The sequence below is a fragment of the Felis catus genome, chromosome D1, assembly GCF_018350175.1.
Source record: "Felis catus isolate Fca126 chromosome D1, F.catus_Fca126_mat1.0, whole genome shotgun sequence".
Lineage (NCBI taxonomy): Eukaryota > Metazoa > Chordata > Mammalia > Carnivora > Felidae > Felis > Felis catus.
Window position 1 is genome coordinate 63,922,475 of NC_058377.1, and position 15,800 is coordinate 63,938,274.

Below are 15,800 nucleotides of genomic sequence, written 5' to 3' on the forward strand. Positions count from 1 at the left end.
GCCAAGTTTCAAAAGAGAGATCAGTCACGAGTCTTATAGGTCTCCCTTTATATGTGAGGGCACGTTTACTCCTTGCTGCTTTCAGAATTTTCTCTTTATCCTTGTATTTTGCCAGTTTCACTATGATATGTCGTGCAGAAGATCGATTTGAGTTACGTCTGAAGGGAGTTCTCTGTGCCTCTTGGATTTCAGTGTCTTTTTCCTTCCCCAGTTCAGGGAAGTTCTCAGCTATTATTTCTTCAAGTACCCCTTCAGCACCTTTCCCTCTCTCTTCCTCCTCTGGGATACCAATTATGCGTATATTATTTCTTTTTAGTGTATCACTTAGTTCTCTAATTTTCCCCTCATACTCCTGGATTTTTTTATCTAAGAGAGAAAGAATCTTAAGCAGGCTCCATGCTCAGCACAAACTCCACCCAGGACTTGATCCCATAACCCCAGGATCATGACCTGAACCAAAATCAAGAGTCAGACACTCAACTGACTGAGCCACCCAGGTTCCCCCTCTCCTTAGAGTTCTAGAAAAGAAACAAGAAACATGAAAAATAAGACACTGCTTTTTGTTAATTGCCTAATGTCACTCAAATTCAGAACTCTGATTAGCCTGGGTTGGGGTACTCAGTCTCCTCTAAAGTCTTTCAAAATCTTCAACCTCCCTTACAACTTGAGGGGGACTTTGTCCATTTTATTAGTTCAGTACCATGAAGAAGTGAGAAAATAGAACATGCATGACCTTTTAAAGCACAATAACCCTAACCAATAGTAAATATGGACCAAGCAACACACTAGAGTATCACAAGTCAGATTATTCCTCACAGAAAAGAAAAGACTAGTAAAAAAAGAATATCTTCCTCCCCCATACTATTGAGAACTGGGTCAAAGTATATGAATATTTAAGTTTTAAAATATATTTGACAAAATTTTTTTCTAGAAAGATTGGACTAATTTTCCTACCCACTTGCATTGTACAAAAATGTATTTTTTTTTCTGCACCCTCATTATATGGTTAATGAATTCTGCCATTTATTAATTGTTTTATTTGGGGAATGTAGCTGAACCTTTCTGTGCCTCAGTTTTCTCATCTGCAAAGTAAGATTAATAGTGTCTGTCATGTGTTAAATGCCTGTCATGTGTTAAGTTTTCAATAAACTACTAGTTACTATTTTGTGATGTGATTGTTTTGTTGAAATCTTAGCTAATTTCCCAAGTGAAAAATATATCCCTCATTGTTGTAGTTGTACTTATTTAGTTAGAATAATATAGAGTATTTTTCTTAAATTTCGCAGCTTTGTATTTCTTCTTTGTAAGTAGTCTGTTCATGTCTTTGGCCCATTATTTCTTGGACTGAACAATTTTCATAGTGTTTTATATGTAATGTTAATGTAATAAAGTATTTTTTAATGTTTATTTATTTTGAGAGAGAGAGAGCACCTGAACAGGGGAGGAGAAGAGAGAGTGAATTCCAGGCAGGCTCCGCACTGCCTGATGCAGCTCGATCCCACAAACCTTGAGATCATGACCTGAGCCAAAATCAAGAGTCTGACGCTTAACTGACTGAACCACCCAGATGTCCCTGTGATAAAGTATTTTAATTTTTGTCTGACATAATGTCTCCTTCAAATATTTTCCTCAGTTTGTAGTTTATCTTTTAATCTTATTCATGATATTCTCTCACAGAAGTCTTTCAGTTTATTTTGTAAACTTCACGTTTTCCTAGACAGCTCTTGTGTCGGTCTGATCCTATCTAGATATCACAAGAATTTTAATTTATTTTTCCTGTTTTTTTAATTGTTTTACTTTTAGTATTTTACTCTTTAATTAAAATAGAACAATCCTTAGTGTATGAAATGCTAAGGCTTTATTTTTAAACCAAGAAAAGTTTGCTGTTTTTTAAGAGGTGAAATTGAGTTTGATGCCTGAAAGCTGTTTCTCATCTTTCAAGCGTATGTTATAATTAAAGATGGAGTATTTTGAACAGTTAGTGGTGCAATTTTATGCATGATAACAGTGCTAACAGTATACACAGTCATTTTGTAACAATATGTGTAGAGCCATTTAGTAAAGTCCACATGAAGTCTAATATCTTCATATCAGAATTAGCCAAGAAGGCTTTAACACTGTCATAGTTATCTATAAATAAGTGGCACTGTGAAGAAGAGTTTTGGAAGAAAATGAAGCGGATTTAAATTACAACCACCTAATAAGAATTACAATATTCTATTTAATATTAATTAGAACAACTTGGATAGCAAAAGGCTAGAAATATCCAATTTGGCTTTATTTATTTATTTATTTATTTATTTATTTATTTTAAAATATTTATTTATTTTTGAGAGAGAGAGAGAGAGAGAGAGACAGTGTGAGTGGGGGAGGGGCAGAGAGAGGGAGACAGAATCTGAAGCAGGCTCAAGGCTCTGAGCTGTCAGCATAGAGCCCAGGGACGCCAGAGCTCCAATTTGTGAACCGCAGGATCATGGCCTGAGCCCAAGTTGGAGGGTTAATTAACCCACTGAGCCACCCAGGCACCCCTCCAATTTGGTTTTAAACTAAGCCTTAAATGATACTCTTCTATAGGACTTGATGTCACAAACCCAAAGTTTGTTCTTTTTATTTGTACCAACAGGTAAACAGACATAAATCTCATGGGCGAGGAAAACCAAACCTCTGTGGCTGAGTTTATTTTCTTTGGCCTTTCACAGGACTTGAAGACCGAAATCCTGCTATTTACTCTTTTTCTCATCATTTATCTTTTGACTGTATTTGGAAACCTGCTCATCATCATTCTCATCTTCATGGATTCTCGACTTCACACTCCCATGTACTTTTTTCTTAGAAACCTCTCTTTCGCAGATCTCTGTTTCTCTACTAGCATTGTCCCCCAAGTGTTGGTCCACTTCCTTGTAAAGAGGAAAACTATTTCTTTTTTTGGATGTATGACACAGATAATTGTCTTCCTTCTGGTTGGGTGTACAGAGTGCGCACTGCTGGCGGTGATGTCTTATGACCGGTATGTGGCTGTCTGCAAGCCCCTGCACTACTCTACTATCATGACCCACCAGGTGTGTCTCCAGTTGGCCATAGGATCCTGGGCCAGTGGGGCACTAGTGTCTCTGGTGGATACCACCTTTACTTTCCAACTACCCTATCAAGGACAGAACATTATTAATCACTACTTTTGTGAACCTCCTGCCCTCCTGAAGCTGGCTTCAGCAGATACTTATAGCACAGAAATGGCCATCTTTGCAATGGGCGTGGTCATCCTCTTAGCTCCTGTCTGCCTGATCCTTGTCTCCTACTGGAATATTATCTCCACTGTGATCCAGATGCAGTCTGGGGAGGGGAGGCTCAAGGCTTTCTCTACCTGTGGCTCCCATCTCATTGTTGTCATCCTCTTCTATGGGTCAGGAATATTCACCTACATGCGGCCAAACTCCAAGACCACAAAAGAGCGGGATAAAATGATATCTGTGTTCTATACAGTGGTGACGCCAATGTTGAACCCCATAATTTATAGCCTGAGAAACAAGGATGTCAAAGGGGCTCTCAGGAAACTAGCTGGAAGAAAGTCCTTTTTTCAGAGGCAGTGATCTCTGGGTTTGACTTTTAGAACTATGGTAACATCCTTAAAAAAGGTGCAGGCTTTTGGTAGGCAGTTATGAATTAGATCATTTCAAGAAGCATAAAAGTGAAGGACATGTTCTAAAATCCATGAATACTCCATGCTAAACTAGAACACAGAGGAGAAATAAAATGATAAAAAGTTAGGTTTTCTTGATTATGAAACACATCAAGTACTATTTTGGAGTTTGCGTTTGTGGTTAATTCAGCTAATATGGATATGTTTTAAGCATGGTCACAATTGAATCTAAGAGGTTTAAACTGGATTATTTGAAGTAACATCTAATATGAGTTGCATACATGACCCTAACATCGAAGACATTTCAGATTTAGATGTCCCAGTCATATAAATCTCCAGGAATAGGCTCTGATAGAAGCAACCAATATATTTGGAAGAGTCTTTAATACTGGGATCATTCATGGCTCAGCATTTCAGCTTGTAAAATGGTACCAAAAGCAAAATATTTCCTAGTTCATGATGTTTTCTCTTGAAAGCTCAAAAAAATGAGTTTTTTAATCTCATCATCCCAAATTTCATATTAACATAGACTATCAGAGTAAAAAGGGAATTTCACAGTCATTTATTCCAAACATAGGCCTGAGACTTAAACCAGTTTATAATATTTCTATTGAGTAACTGTCCAGCATTTGCCGAAACAAGAATATATAGCTCCCTACTCTCTTGGATTATTCTCTTTCATTTATACATCTACCCTTGAACTAGATTGTGCCAACCCTCACATATTTGAAAATCTGCATGTAACTTTTTGACTCCCCCAAAACTTAACTTCTAATAGCCCACTATTGACTGGAGGTCTTACTAATAACATAAACAATCAACACATATTTTCTATGTTATATTTATTACATACTCTATTCTTACAAAAAGTAAGCTAGAGAAAAGAAAATATTAAGAAGAGCATAAGAGAAAATACCTTTACATCACTGTACTGTATTGAAAAAACTCCATATATAAGTGGACCCATGCAATTCAAACCTGTGTTGTTCAAAGGTCAGTTATAGATAGTTCTTAGCTATTACAAAGATCTTCCTTATGGTAAGTCAAAATCAATTTTCCTTTATGTTGAACCCACTTTCCTTAGTTTTAGTCCTAGAACAGCTTTCATTATACTATACCACAATTCATTGAAGTCAGTTTCTATACTTGCCCAAATTCAATCCTCACAGCCAAACACCCAGTTGTTTCTTTAAATTTCCTTCACGTAATGTGCTTTGGCACCCTCTCACCATTCTGGTCAGCCTCTTTTGAAAGGGCCCTATTTACCCAATGGATATCTCTTCCAAAAGCAAAAGAGAAATTAGAATTTGAGGAATTGGAGTTTACTAATCCTAGGCTGACCCCTTCATAGGCTTAGATGCCTATAACCACATCTGACTGTGTCTCAACTTCTCTACAATGGTCAATTCTGGGGTCTACTTCAGGTTTCATAAACCCTCAGTCCAAACAATCTGGCTGACAGCCCTTGCATATTTTCCCCCAACTTTTAGCCAATCACATGTCTAGAGGGGATTCCATGATATCCATTCTACAGTTACCATGGATATGAGTCAGGAACTACTGACTCTTCAGTAGAAGACCTCCCCAGTGAAGTAATAAAATCTAGTAGCTATATTTCTTATTTCTTTCATTCACGCATCCATGCATTCATTTTAAAATAACTTATTGAGCTCTTATTTTATCATATCCAACTCTGATTGTATCCAATACATCCAGAACAATGACAGACACATAATGTGTTTTAATACACATTTCTGCATTTGTTACTATTCTTTTAAAATTACTGAAGGTGCACTACAATAGACAAACGCCAATCTGGGCATGAGGATCAGAGGAAACTCATTCAAACAGAATGTGCTAGTTGAAGTGATATAGACAAGGACAAAACACTAATATGTGAAGTTGGTGACTTGGCTGCCTGTGATGATCTAAATGAAATCTATTTCAGTAACAGGAGGAAAAGTAAGACAATGTGAACAGAATATATGAACACTAATTTGGAGAAGTCTCACCATGGGGAAGAAGGAAGAAATAGGGGTGGCTGAGAAAGTGGGATTGTGAGATTTTTACTTTATTTTAGATTCCTAAGTCACTTCCCCCTTTTCCTTGAAGACTTTAAGCTCTGGATCACTGTCACTTTCCCAAGACACTACTCCTGTTATAGATCTTAGTTATCTAATTTTCACATAAAATCAAATATTCAAATATCTGCATTCTCAGAATTCCCTGATCTTCATTCCTCCAATGATCTCAGCCATTCGCTCCATGGTCATATCTTTAATATTGCCATTACCAATACTTTCCATTCCCACTCCAAATTCTGAAACCACAGACTCCTGAGCAAAATAAAATGGTTACTGTTTTAAGGCACTAAGTTTTGAGATGGTTTGTTACACAGGAATGGATAACTCAAATGCTGAGAGAATTATGCTCCCATTCATTCCATCAAAATAGATGCCAGTGGGAATTTTTCACATTACTAATAGAAGCTTCCTCTCTCTCTCTCTCAAAACGAACAAACCAACAAAAAATATGATATATCTCCTGCTATAGTGAGAGGGAATAAATTGTCAGAATGCTTCTAAAGAAAAAAATTTAGTGCATACACCCCAAAATAATAATAAAGATAATATATGATTAGGGTTCTTAGTTGTAAGTAATAGAGACTGACTATGTGTGATTTAAGCTAAAAGGAAAAATACTGAAACAAAGGTAATTCTGGTCCTGCAGCCAGAACTACAGGCCAAAATCCTGTCACAGAATGGGTGTCATGAGAACATCACTGCCGTTTAGCACTAGATGGCGCACTTTACTCTGCCAACACCATCAGCCCAGGCCCTGCAGAGGAAGCTGCTGATTCCCTGAGGCTGGAAATTGGGACGTTGGTGCTTCCTCTGCCACTGACAGAAAAAGAAAAAAGAAGTTATCTGCTGACAAGCACTACATCAGTCAGGTGATCAAGGTTAACAGCAATGGTGATAAGTCACGTTGATATATATATATACCCTTGAGATGATGTGATGGAAATAGCGCTTTATCTTTGTGATTGTCCTTCCCTAAACCCATAACTTCAGTCTAATCATGAGAAAAACATCAGACAAATTGTAATACATGATCTTCCTATAAAATATATGGCCAGTAGTCCTCAAACCTGTGAAGGTCATCAAAAACAAGTCTGAGAAACTGTCACAGCCAAGGAAGCCTTAAGGAGACATGACAACTAAATGTAATGTGGCATCCTGGATGAGATCCTGAATCAGAAAAAGGATATAAGGGGAAAGAAAAGAACAACAAAGAAAATCCAAATGAAGTATGAATTTTTGTTAATAAGATATCAATGTTGATTTTCTTAATTATAACAAAGATACCACAATAATAATGGAAGATAAGTGGGAATATAGGAACTAAGGGTACTTCTCAGTTTTTCTGCAAGTCTAAAACTGATTTGAAAAGTAAAGTCTATTTCTAAAAAAAGAAAAGAAATAGTTTGCTGTCCTTGCTTTTTCATGTCACTAGCTCTTAATTCAGTCTAGACTGAGTGTATCTAATTGATTGAGTCCAAGTTACATGCTATACAATAGCTGCAATTAAGGCAAAGAAAGTGAATTTCAGGTGTATTCAGCTTCTGTGGAGGCAGATAGGCTGTTACTAGCCCATGATTCACAGAAGGCCATAAATATGGAAAAGGTACTCAAATGATCAGAAGCCAAAAATTGACAAATGTCCATTACCCATGGCCTATGAAACCAAATCACCCCCACTAATGTCTTGGCAACCTATACATTCCAAACTGACCAGTATAACTCATAATGTACATAACACAACATTATGAGAATATGTAGAATACAGAATGTTGAGTGAAGAACACAGAAGAGTTGAGTGAGCTCAGCATAGGGAATGCTTCTGTTGGGCATTAAGACAGTCCTCATCTGATTGTGTTTAAAATTTTTTTTTAATGTGTATTCATTTTTGAGAGACAGGGCGTGAGTGGGGGAGGGACAGAGAGAGAGGGAGACACAGAATCTGAAGCAGGATCCAGGCTTCGAGCTGTCAGCACAGAGCCTGGCGAGGGGCCTGAACCCACGAATTATGAGATCATGACCTGAGCTGAAGTCAGGCGCTTAGCCGACTGAGGCACCCAGGCACCCCTGATTGTGTTTACTAATGTGTTCCCTACTGCTAGTACAATGTCTGTACTAGTCACATATTCTCAATAAAAATTTGCTGAATGAATGTGTGGCCTAGGAAAAGTGTTGATTTAAGTTTTCTCTGTATGCTGAATTAGGTTCTAATTCAGAAGACCTAGATTTCATGATGCTAGAAGGAAATGGAGTCTGTAGCAGACAACTGTATGAATCTTAAGGATCAAGTCCCAGTTAGTTTTACCTTCACAATAAAAGTCATATATTGCAAGAACAATCATAAGATTGTTCCATTAAAAAACATCTGGACCTGGGGCACCTGGGTGGCTCAGTCAGTTAAGCAACCAACTCTTGATTTTGGCTCAGGTCATGATCTCACTGTTGGTGGGGTCGAGCCGTGTCAGACTCTGCACTGGCAATGCAGAGCCTGCTTGGGATTCTCTCTCCCTCTCCATCTCTACCCCTCCCCCTCCACCCCCCCCCCCCGTCTCTCTCTCTCAAAATAAATAAACTTTAAAAAATAAACTAAAAAAAAACCTTTAGTGAGGTGACTGCAACCTGAAAATTACCCTATTCAATTAGAGAGCAGTGTCAGTGTTTCCGTGGACCTCTGAAGGTAAGTGGCCAGAAACCTCATATCTATGAAAAGTATGAGAGGAGAAAGGCTGGTCCTTCTCCTTCCTACTTTGTGCTTTTTCCATTTCTCTGCTCTTTAATCAGCTATAGATCATATTCGAGCCTATTTACTGGCAACACTTACAAGTTAAAATTTTGATTTTGCCTAGCTAATTTAATGTGACTTTCATAAAGGTCAGCCTCATTGCAAACAATTCATAGCACACACCATACCCCCAATCTTGGAAAATGTCATTCCACAATTCTGTCAAAACTTACTAATGGCTCTCTAAGTATTGAAACATTGAGTGAATAGCAGTGATGCAAATATGAAGTGTTCTGAGCTTGGAGCTTAGCTTTGCCAGATTTTAGTTTCAACAGATTGGGGAATGATAATGTCTACCTTATAGTGTCGTGGTGATGAGTGAGATGATATTTATAATTTGCTTATGATAGTAGTGAGCACAGAGGAGGTTGGCAAAAAAAAATATCTAATTCCCCTTTTGTTTTATTTTGGTCAATTCGTGCTCTAGATGTAAAGCTCCTTTTCTGGGAGGCTCCCTGATTTACTATTTTGAGTTCTTCCTTTGGGGCTCAATCCTGGGCCCTTTCATTTTAGTATTTTCTCTTTTTTGTTCTTTCTACAATGTCATCCTCACTCATAGTATCAACTATCATCTACCCAGAATTGACACAAATTTTACACCGCTGGCCCCAGACACCTCTAAGGTCTCCAGACTCCTCGATCCGTATGCCTATTTGACATTGCTTCTTGGATGTCACAAAGTATCTCAAACTCAACTCAGCCAAAACTGAACTCATGATCTTCCACGAGACTTTTTACTTGGTTGCAAAACAGAATGAATGAATGAGTGAATCAATAAAATCAGTGAAAATCATGTTATATACAAATTGGTATCCTTTCGAAATTCTGTCACATTTTTTGGTTCCACTCAAGCGGGGTGGGGGGGGCACGGAAAAGGTGAGGAAGATTTTGGACACTTTTCCGGGATGGGATGGGGGAAGCAAAGAATGTTTGAGATGCCATTCTCCCTGCGCCTTACCCTCGCCTCCACCCTACCGGAAGCCCGCATCCATTCGTTCGTGGCCCTGGGGTTGGACGAAAGTCTACTGAGGGGGCGGGGCTGAGGAAGGGGGCGGGACTGGGAGAAGCCCCCAGTCTACTCCGCAGACTGAGGCCGCAGGGGCCGCTCGGGGCTCCTCCCAGGGCCTGTGCGCCTGCGTGCGCCCGAGGCTTGCCTTGGCCTTTAGAAGACCCAGAGGGGCGGCGGCGTTGGCGTTTAATAGGCGGGTGTGGTCACGGCTTCTTAGTTCCGGCGTGATTACCCACGCCGCCTCTTTCCGACCGCGAGGCCGGAGACCTCCGTGGCTCCTGTCGGAACTGGCGCCTGGGTGTGAGTGAACAGAGTGCCGGCTGGGAGCCGTGCCCGCAGGTATCGCCGGGGTCAGCGGGCGACGAGGACGCGGGTGCGCGGAATTGGGAATCCCGCTGGAGGGCGTCGGCTTGTGCGCAGTTAAGAGGATTCCGGCGCCGCGCCCCGCAGTCTCTGCGGGACCACCTGGAGGGGTCACCAGTGGCGGGGAAGGCGCGGGCTGCGGAAGGAAATCGGTGCGTGGGAGAGCAGGCCTGAGCAGCGTTTAGTGCAGCCCTCTCTTCCACTCTGTACGGGGGCAATCTGCAGGCACTTGACCTGGGGAAAGTATCTTCATTAGTGGGTTCGGGAATGACTAGTATTGATTCCTCGTGGAAATACCAAGTGTGACTGGATCCATCAGCTGGAAAAGAAAATAGGGAAACCTTCATTGCAACTTGCCTTTTTTCCCAGTCATTCCTTGTTACTCCTCCGAACAATTAAACTTCAAGGCGTCTTTCAAATTTCAGACGCTTCATTTGCAAACTGCTTTCTGCTGCTCTACCTGCGCTAATCTCCAAGGCTGTTTTCAACTCAAGCTTCTGCTCTACCTATGAGGTTTAAAACAACCCTCTTCACCGACAGATGCTACCTTGCCCACATAATTGGCCCCTGTTCCATTTTTCCTCAATGCTATAAAATCCTTTGAACCTGTGTCACCTGCTTGTTTAACGCCCCAGATTCCTGTCACCTGCGCCTTATTGAACCCTCCCTTCCAGTGGTAGTGGCTCACAGTTAACGCTTCATTCTGACTGCCACCATCGTCCTGAAAGACGTCTGTTAGTACTAGAGCTTAAACTTAAGTTCTTGACTTTGTTTATTCCCGTGTTCATCGCTTACAGACCACTTAAGCTTCTCGCAGTCACAGTCATACCTTGGACGTTCTGTCACCCAAACTGTTCCCTTTTTGAAATCTTAAGTGCAAGCATGTCGTCCTGAACATCTCTGTCCTTCTAGCTCTATAATTATTGATACCGAGTAATTTATTAATTTATATACTTAACCTATAAATTCCCAGTATATTTTGTTGCTTTTTCTCACTTTGAGTTGAATGTTTATCTCATTATTGTTTAATTACATATGTAAGTCTTTGACATTGCCTAACAGTGGAGCTTGAACCGTGCTCTATAGATTTTGATGTCCATTATTTTTGTCTTTTGAGGTGTATTTTAGAAACAAAGTTTAAATTTCAAATTAGTTGAGAATGTTTTTTGTGTCAAATTGTAGTTTTCATTCTGATGATAAATGTTGTCTGTTCACTGGTAGATACTTTTTATTTATTGAGTTTTTTGTAGCCTCATACATAGTAGCTTTTGTAAACATTTTCATAAGTGCTTGAATAGAAACTACATTACATCACACTAAGCACATTTTTCATATCTACTATATTATTACTTAATTTTAGTTTGTTAAGGATTAAGGATTTAGTTTATCTGTTAAGGATATAGCTTATTTGCTAAGGATTTATTTGTTGTGTCCTTGTTGATTTCATCTTTTGTTTTCTGAGGATTTTGCCATAAACATATTCCAGTTACATTATTTGGTACATTTAATAAGTCGTATTTCATTATAAGTTGTACCTTCATTTAAAGTTTCCTTTTTGTCTGCTTTAATACACTTGTGCAGGGGCGCCTGGGTGGCTCAGTCGGTTAAGCGGCCGACTTCGGCTCAGGTCATGATCTCGCGGTCTGTGAGTTCGAGCCCCGCGTCGGGCTCTGTGCTGACAGCTCAGAGCCTGGAGCCTGTTTCAATTCTGTGCCTCCCTCTCTCTGACCCTCCCCCGTTCATGCTCTGTCTCTCTCTGTGTCAAAAATAAATACACGTTAAAAAAAATTAAAAAAAAAATACACTTGTGCTTTTTTTTTTTTAAGTTTTTAATTATTTATTTTGAGAGAGAGTGAGAGGACACACACGGGAGTGCTCCATGGAGGGGCAGAGAGGGAGAGAGACAGAAAATCCCAAGCAGGCCCCGCACCATGGGTGTGGTCCGATGCAGGGCTTGAACTCACGAACTGTGAGATCATGATCTGAGCTGGAACTGAGTCAGAGGCTTAACCAACTGAGCCATCCAGGTGCCCTGTGGGCTTTTTAATTCATTTTATCCCTGTGTATTGTTTATGTTTGCTTGTTAGGTTTTTAATCCCTTTATTTGTAACTTTGCAGTTCTTTTGTTTTCCATGTCTCTTGAGTGTTTAAATAGTGAAAATTTTTACCCAGTACATTTACCATTATAGTGGATATCCTTGTTATTCTTTCCACCTTTAATTTTTTAATTTTTGTGCTTCCTTGGTGTTTCGTTTTATTTTTTAACATTTTGCCTGTGAACTACTCGCCTCCCTCACCTTCAACCCTCACCCCTGCTTTCTCCCTTTATGTTAATTAAAAAAGTATCTGGGCATATAGTTTAGTCTTTTGCTGGGACTCCGTGATACCTCTTAAGCACTTTGAAACTTTCTTTTGTTTTTTAATGAACCTGTGCTTTCCTTAAGCTTTAGAGAAGGTTTGTGTTGGGTCTCAAATATTCTTCCTCCAGTTGATCCACTTTGCCCTGTGTCTGGCAGACGTGTAAAGGGGTACTAAGGAGCATATAAATAGTGTCAGTACATCTCTACCAGATGGAGAGTGGAGGGGGTTCTAGGTGGCTCAGCCGGTTAAGCGTTCGACTTCGGCTCAGGTCACGATCTCAGTTTGTGAGTTCAAGCCCCACATCGGGCTCTGTGCTGACAGCTCAGAGCCTGGAGCCTGCTTCCTATTCTGTGTCTCATTCTCTCTCTGCCCCTCCCCGACTTGTGCTCTGTCTCTCAAAAATAAATAAAAATGTAAAAAAAAAAAATTTTACAAGATGGGGAGTGGAGAGAAACATAGTTTTAAGAAACAATGTAGAAAAGGCCACAACTTAGAATGTACTATGAGGTAACCACAGTGGAGGTGGAAACTGCCTATTTGTTTCATAAGCAGTTCCAACAGAGTGTGGGAGTGAGAATCAAATAGAACATAGGAATCAAGTGTAACATCTATTTCAGTCATCTCCCTAACTTCCCATTTCCCTTCCCACTTATATAAAGAGGCAGTTCAGCTTCAGTGCCTTCCTCCCACAAAAAGTTCTTTCCTAAATAAATTGAATAAACCATCTGAGGAGAAATAAGGCTTTTAATGTGGGTGTTGACTTTTCAAAGTAAAACCTTACTTAACTGAATTTGAGAATATAGTACAGAGAGTTCTCATACACCCCATACCCATTTCCCCAACTAGTAACAAATTAATATGGTACATTTGTTACAGTCAGTGAAATATATATATTAACTGAAGTCCATACTTTATTCATACTTCTTTAATTTTTACCCAATGTTCTTCTTCTGATCAGGATCCCATCTGGGATGCCACAGTACATTTAGTTATCATATCTCCTGAGGCTCCTCTTGGCTGGGACAGTTTCTGAGACTTGTTTTTAATGACCTTTACAGATTTGAGGAGTACTGGTCAGGTACTTTATAGGAAGACCATCTATTAGAATTTGTCTGTTAGAATCCTTCTCATGATTAGACTGGTGTTATGGGTTTAGAGAAGGAAAATCAGAGACAAAGTGCTACTTCTACCACATTATCTCAAAGGTACATACTGTCAACATGACCTGTCATTATTGGTGTTAACTTTGATCACTTGTTGAGGTATATATTTTAGGTTTCTCCATTATAAATTTACTCTTTTTCCTTTTTCCTGTATATACTTTTTTGTGAGAAATTCACTATGCAGAGTCCAAACTCCAGGGATAGAGAGTTCTGTACCTCCTAGAGGGCTGAATATCTACACAAATTATTTGGACTCTTCTGTATGGGAGATTTGTCTATTCTACCCCATTTATTGATTGAGTCAGTCATCTGTATTAATATAGCCTATGGGCATTAATTTTATAGTTAGATTATTTATTACTAATATTGTTCCAGCTTTGGCCATTGGGAGCTCTTTCACTTGGCTCCAGTGTGCTTTTGATGTGCCCCAGTAAATGTGTTTCTGTTTTTGAGCTTTTGTTTAGTTTCTAGTACTTCAAGATGCTCCACCTCTTGTATATTTTTTTTTTCTCCAGTTTTAAAATCAGCCATTTTTCCGTGGAGCCCTGGTTCCTTTTATTGAAGTATGGTATTAGAAACTGAGACCTGCGAGCTAAGTGTTATTGTTGGTCCTGGGATGTCCTTGCTTCTAGGCCAACTCAGCGGACAGAGCTAGGAAATATATGCATGCATGCTAATCCCTGTGTATACAAATATCTATAAATATTTCTGCATGTAACCACCTTTATATTAAGCTACACAAAAGTTCATATTGATATCTCCAACTCTAATTCATTACCACTTGAGCCATTCTAGCTTCTTTCCTTTGATTACCTGAAAACTCCTACTCAAACATTAAGAAAGCTGCTTCTCACAATCTGCAGTGCATGTACTTATTGTTCAATTCTGATATACATGCATAATGTATCAGAATTGTTAATGTATATCTCCATAGGAAAGAACTTTATCAACTAGAGTACAGTGCTATTGTGTATTTTCTTTTGCCTTCAGTCTTACAGATTCCACTCATTTCCAAACTTCTTTTTTTTCTTCAGAAAGTCAGTACGTGTTCTAAAATGTTTTCTTGCCTTGACTTTTTTGAGCATTGTGCATTTTTCCTTCTGCACTCTCTTTTCATAGGCCTCTCTATATTGTTCTTTTGCTCCATATACTAATCTTTATTTGAATGTTGAATAATCTTTCAGGTAGACATTGCCAATAGATGAGGTCAGGAAATACTTTTGTGGACTAACTTTTGGCCAGTCTGTAAGATCTGCTAACAAGCAGACGTACACACGTATATATGAAAGTCTACTGAGTGTTGTGTGTGTTTTTTTTTTAAGTGATTATTATATGGTTGCAATAAGACACATGGAGGGGCGCCTGCGTGGCTCAGTCGGTTGAGTGTGCAACTTCAGCTCAAGTCATGATCTTGTGGTTCATGAGTTCAAGCCCCACATTGGGCTCGCAGCTGGCTGCTGTCAGCATGGAGTCCGCTTTGGATCTTCTGTCCTCCTCTCTCTGCTCCTCCTGGGGTTGCGTGTGTGCACACTCTCTTTCTCTAAATATTTTTTTAAAAAACACAATGGAAAGTATTGAAAATTGATATTTTGCCCATTGCTTCAGGCTTTTTAAAATTTAACCTTTGGCCCCTTATACCCATTTCTCCCACCTACCACCCTTCTCCTCTGGCAACTACCAATTTTGTTTTTTGTTGTTGTTGTTTTTAAGGTTACACACATAAGAGAGATCATACGGTATTTTGTCTGACTTTATTTCACTTAGCATATTGCCCTCAAGGTACATCCATTTGTTTCAAATGGTAAGATTTTAATTCTTTTTATGGCTGAATAATATTCCTATATGTATATACACACACATGCACATGCATGCACACAATTTCATTATCCATTGATCTGTTGATGGACACTTAGGTTATTTTCATGTCCTGGCTACTGTAAACAGTACTGCAATGAATATGAGGGTGCATATATCTTTCCCAGTTAGTGTTTTCATTTTTATTGGATAAATATCCAGAAATGGAATTGCTGGATCATACAATAGTTCTATTTTAATTTTTTAAGGAATGTCCATACTGTTTTCCACAGTGGATTCACCGATTGACACTGCCACCAACAATGTACAAGGGTTTCCTTTTTCGTCACATCCTCACTAACACTTGGTATGTCTTCTCTTTTTGGAAATAATCCTTCAAAATGTGTGGGGTGATACTTCAGTGTGCTTTTGATTTGCATTTACCTGATGATTAATGCTGCTGAGCATTTTTCATGTATCTGCTGGCCATCTGTATGTCTTCTTTGGAAAAATGTTCAAGTGTCTTCTCTGGAAAAATATTCAAATCTTCTGCCTATTTTCAAGTCTAATTTTCTTTTGTTATAAAGTTGTATGAATTCCTAATATACTT

General features: G+C 39.1%; 2 protein-coding genes across 5 annotated transcripts in view; both read left to right on the forward strand.

Moving 5' to 3' along the window:
• The first annotated feature begins 2,581 nt into the window (after positions 1 to 2,581).
• Positions 2,582 to 7,148, forward strand: LOC101080323 (olfactory receptor 2D3). The gene has a single exon (XM_045038885.1). The coding sequence runs from the start codon at positions 2,643 to 2,645 to the stop codon at positions 3,585 to 3,587; it is 945 nt and encodes a 314-aa protein (XP_044894820.1). The 5' UTR covers positions 2,582 to 2,642; the 3' UTR covers positions 3,588 to 7,148.
• Positions 7,149 to 9,710: 2,562 nt separating this feature from the next.
• The window catches only part of ZNF215 (zinc finger protein 215), a 29,427-nt gene continuing 23,337 nt past the window's right edge, over positions 9,711 to 15,800 (forward strand). For 2 of the 4 annotated variants that reach the window (XM_011286701.4, XM_011286700.4), the window contains exon 1: positions 9,712 to 9,848. The gene's annotated coding sequence lies outside the window, so the exon portion shown is untranslated. Of the gene's footprint in view, positions 9,849 to 9,893; positions 10,025 to 15,483; positions 15,558 to 15,800 lie in introns of those variants that run through there. The other 2 variants (XM_045038884.1, XM_045038883.1) reach the window with 2 other exon arrangements.

What these genes read in the sequence shown, in the direction of transcription:
- LOC101080323 (XM_045038885.1), top strand. Translation starts at nt 2,643, where the DNA reads ATGGGCGAGGAAAACCAAACCTCTGTGGCTGAGTTTATTTTCTTTGGC.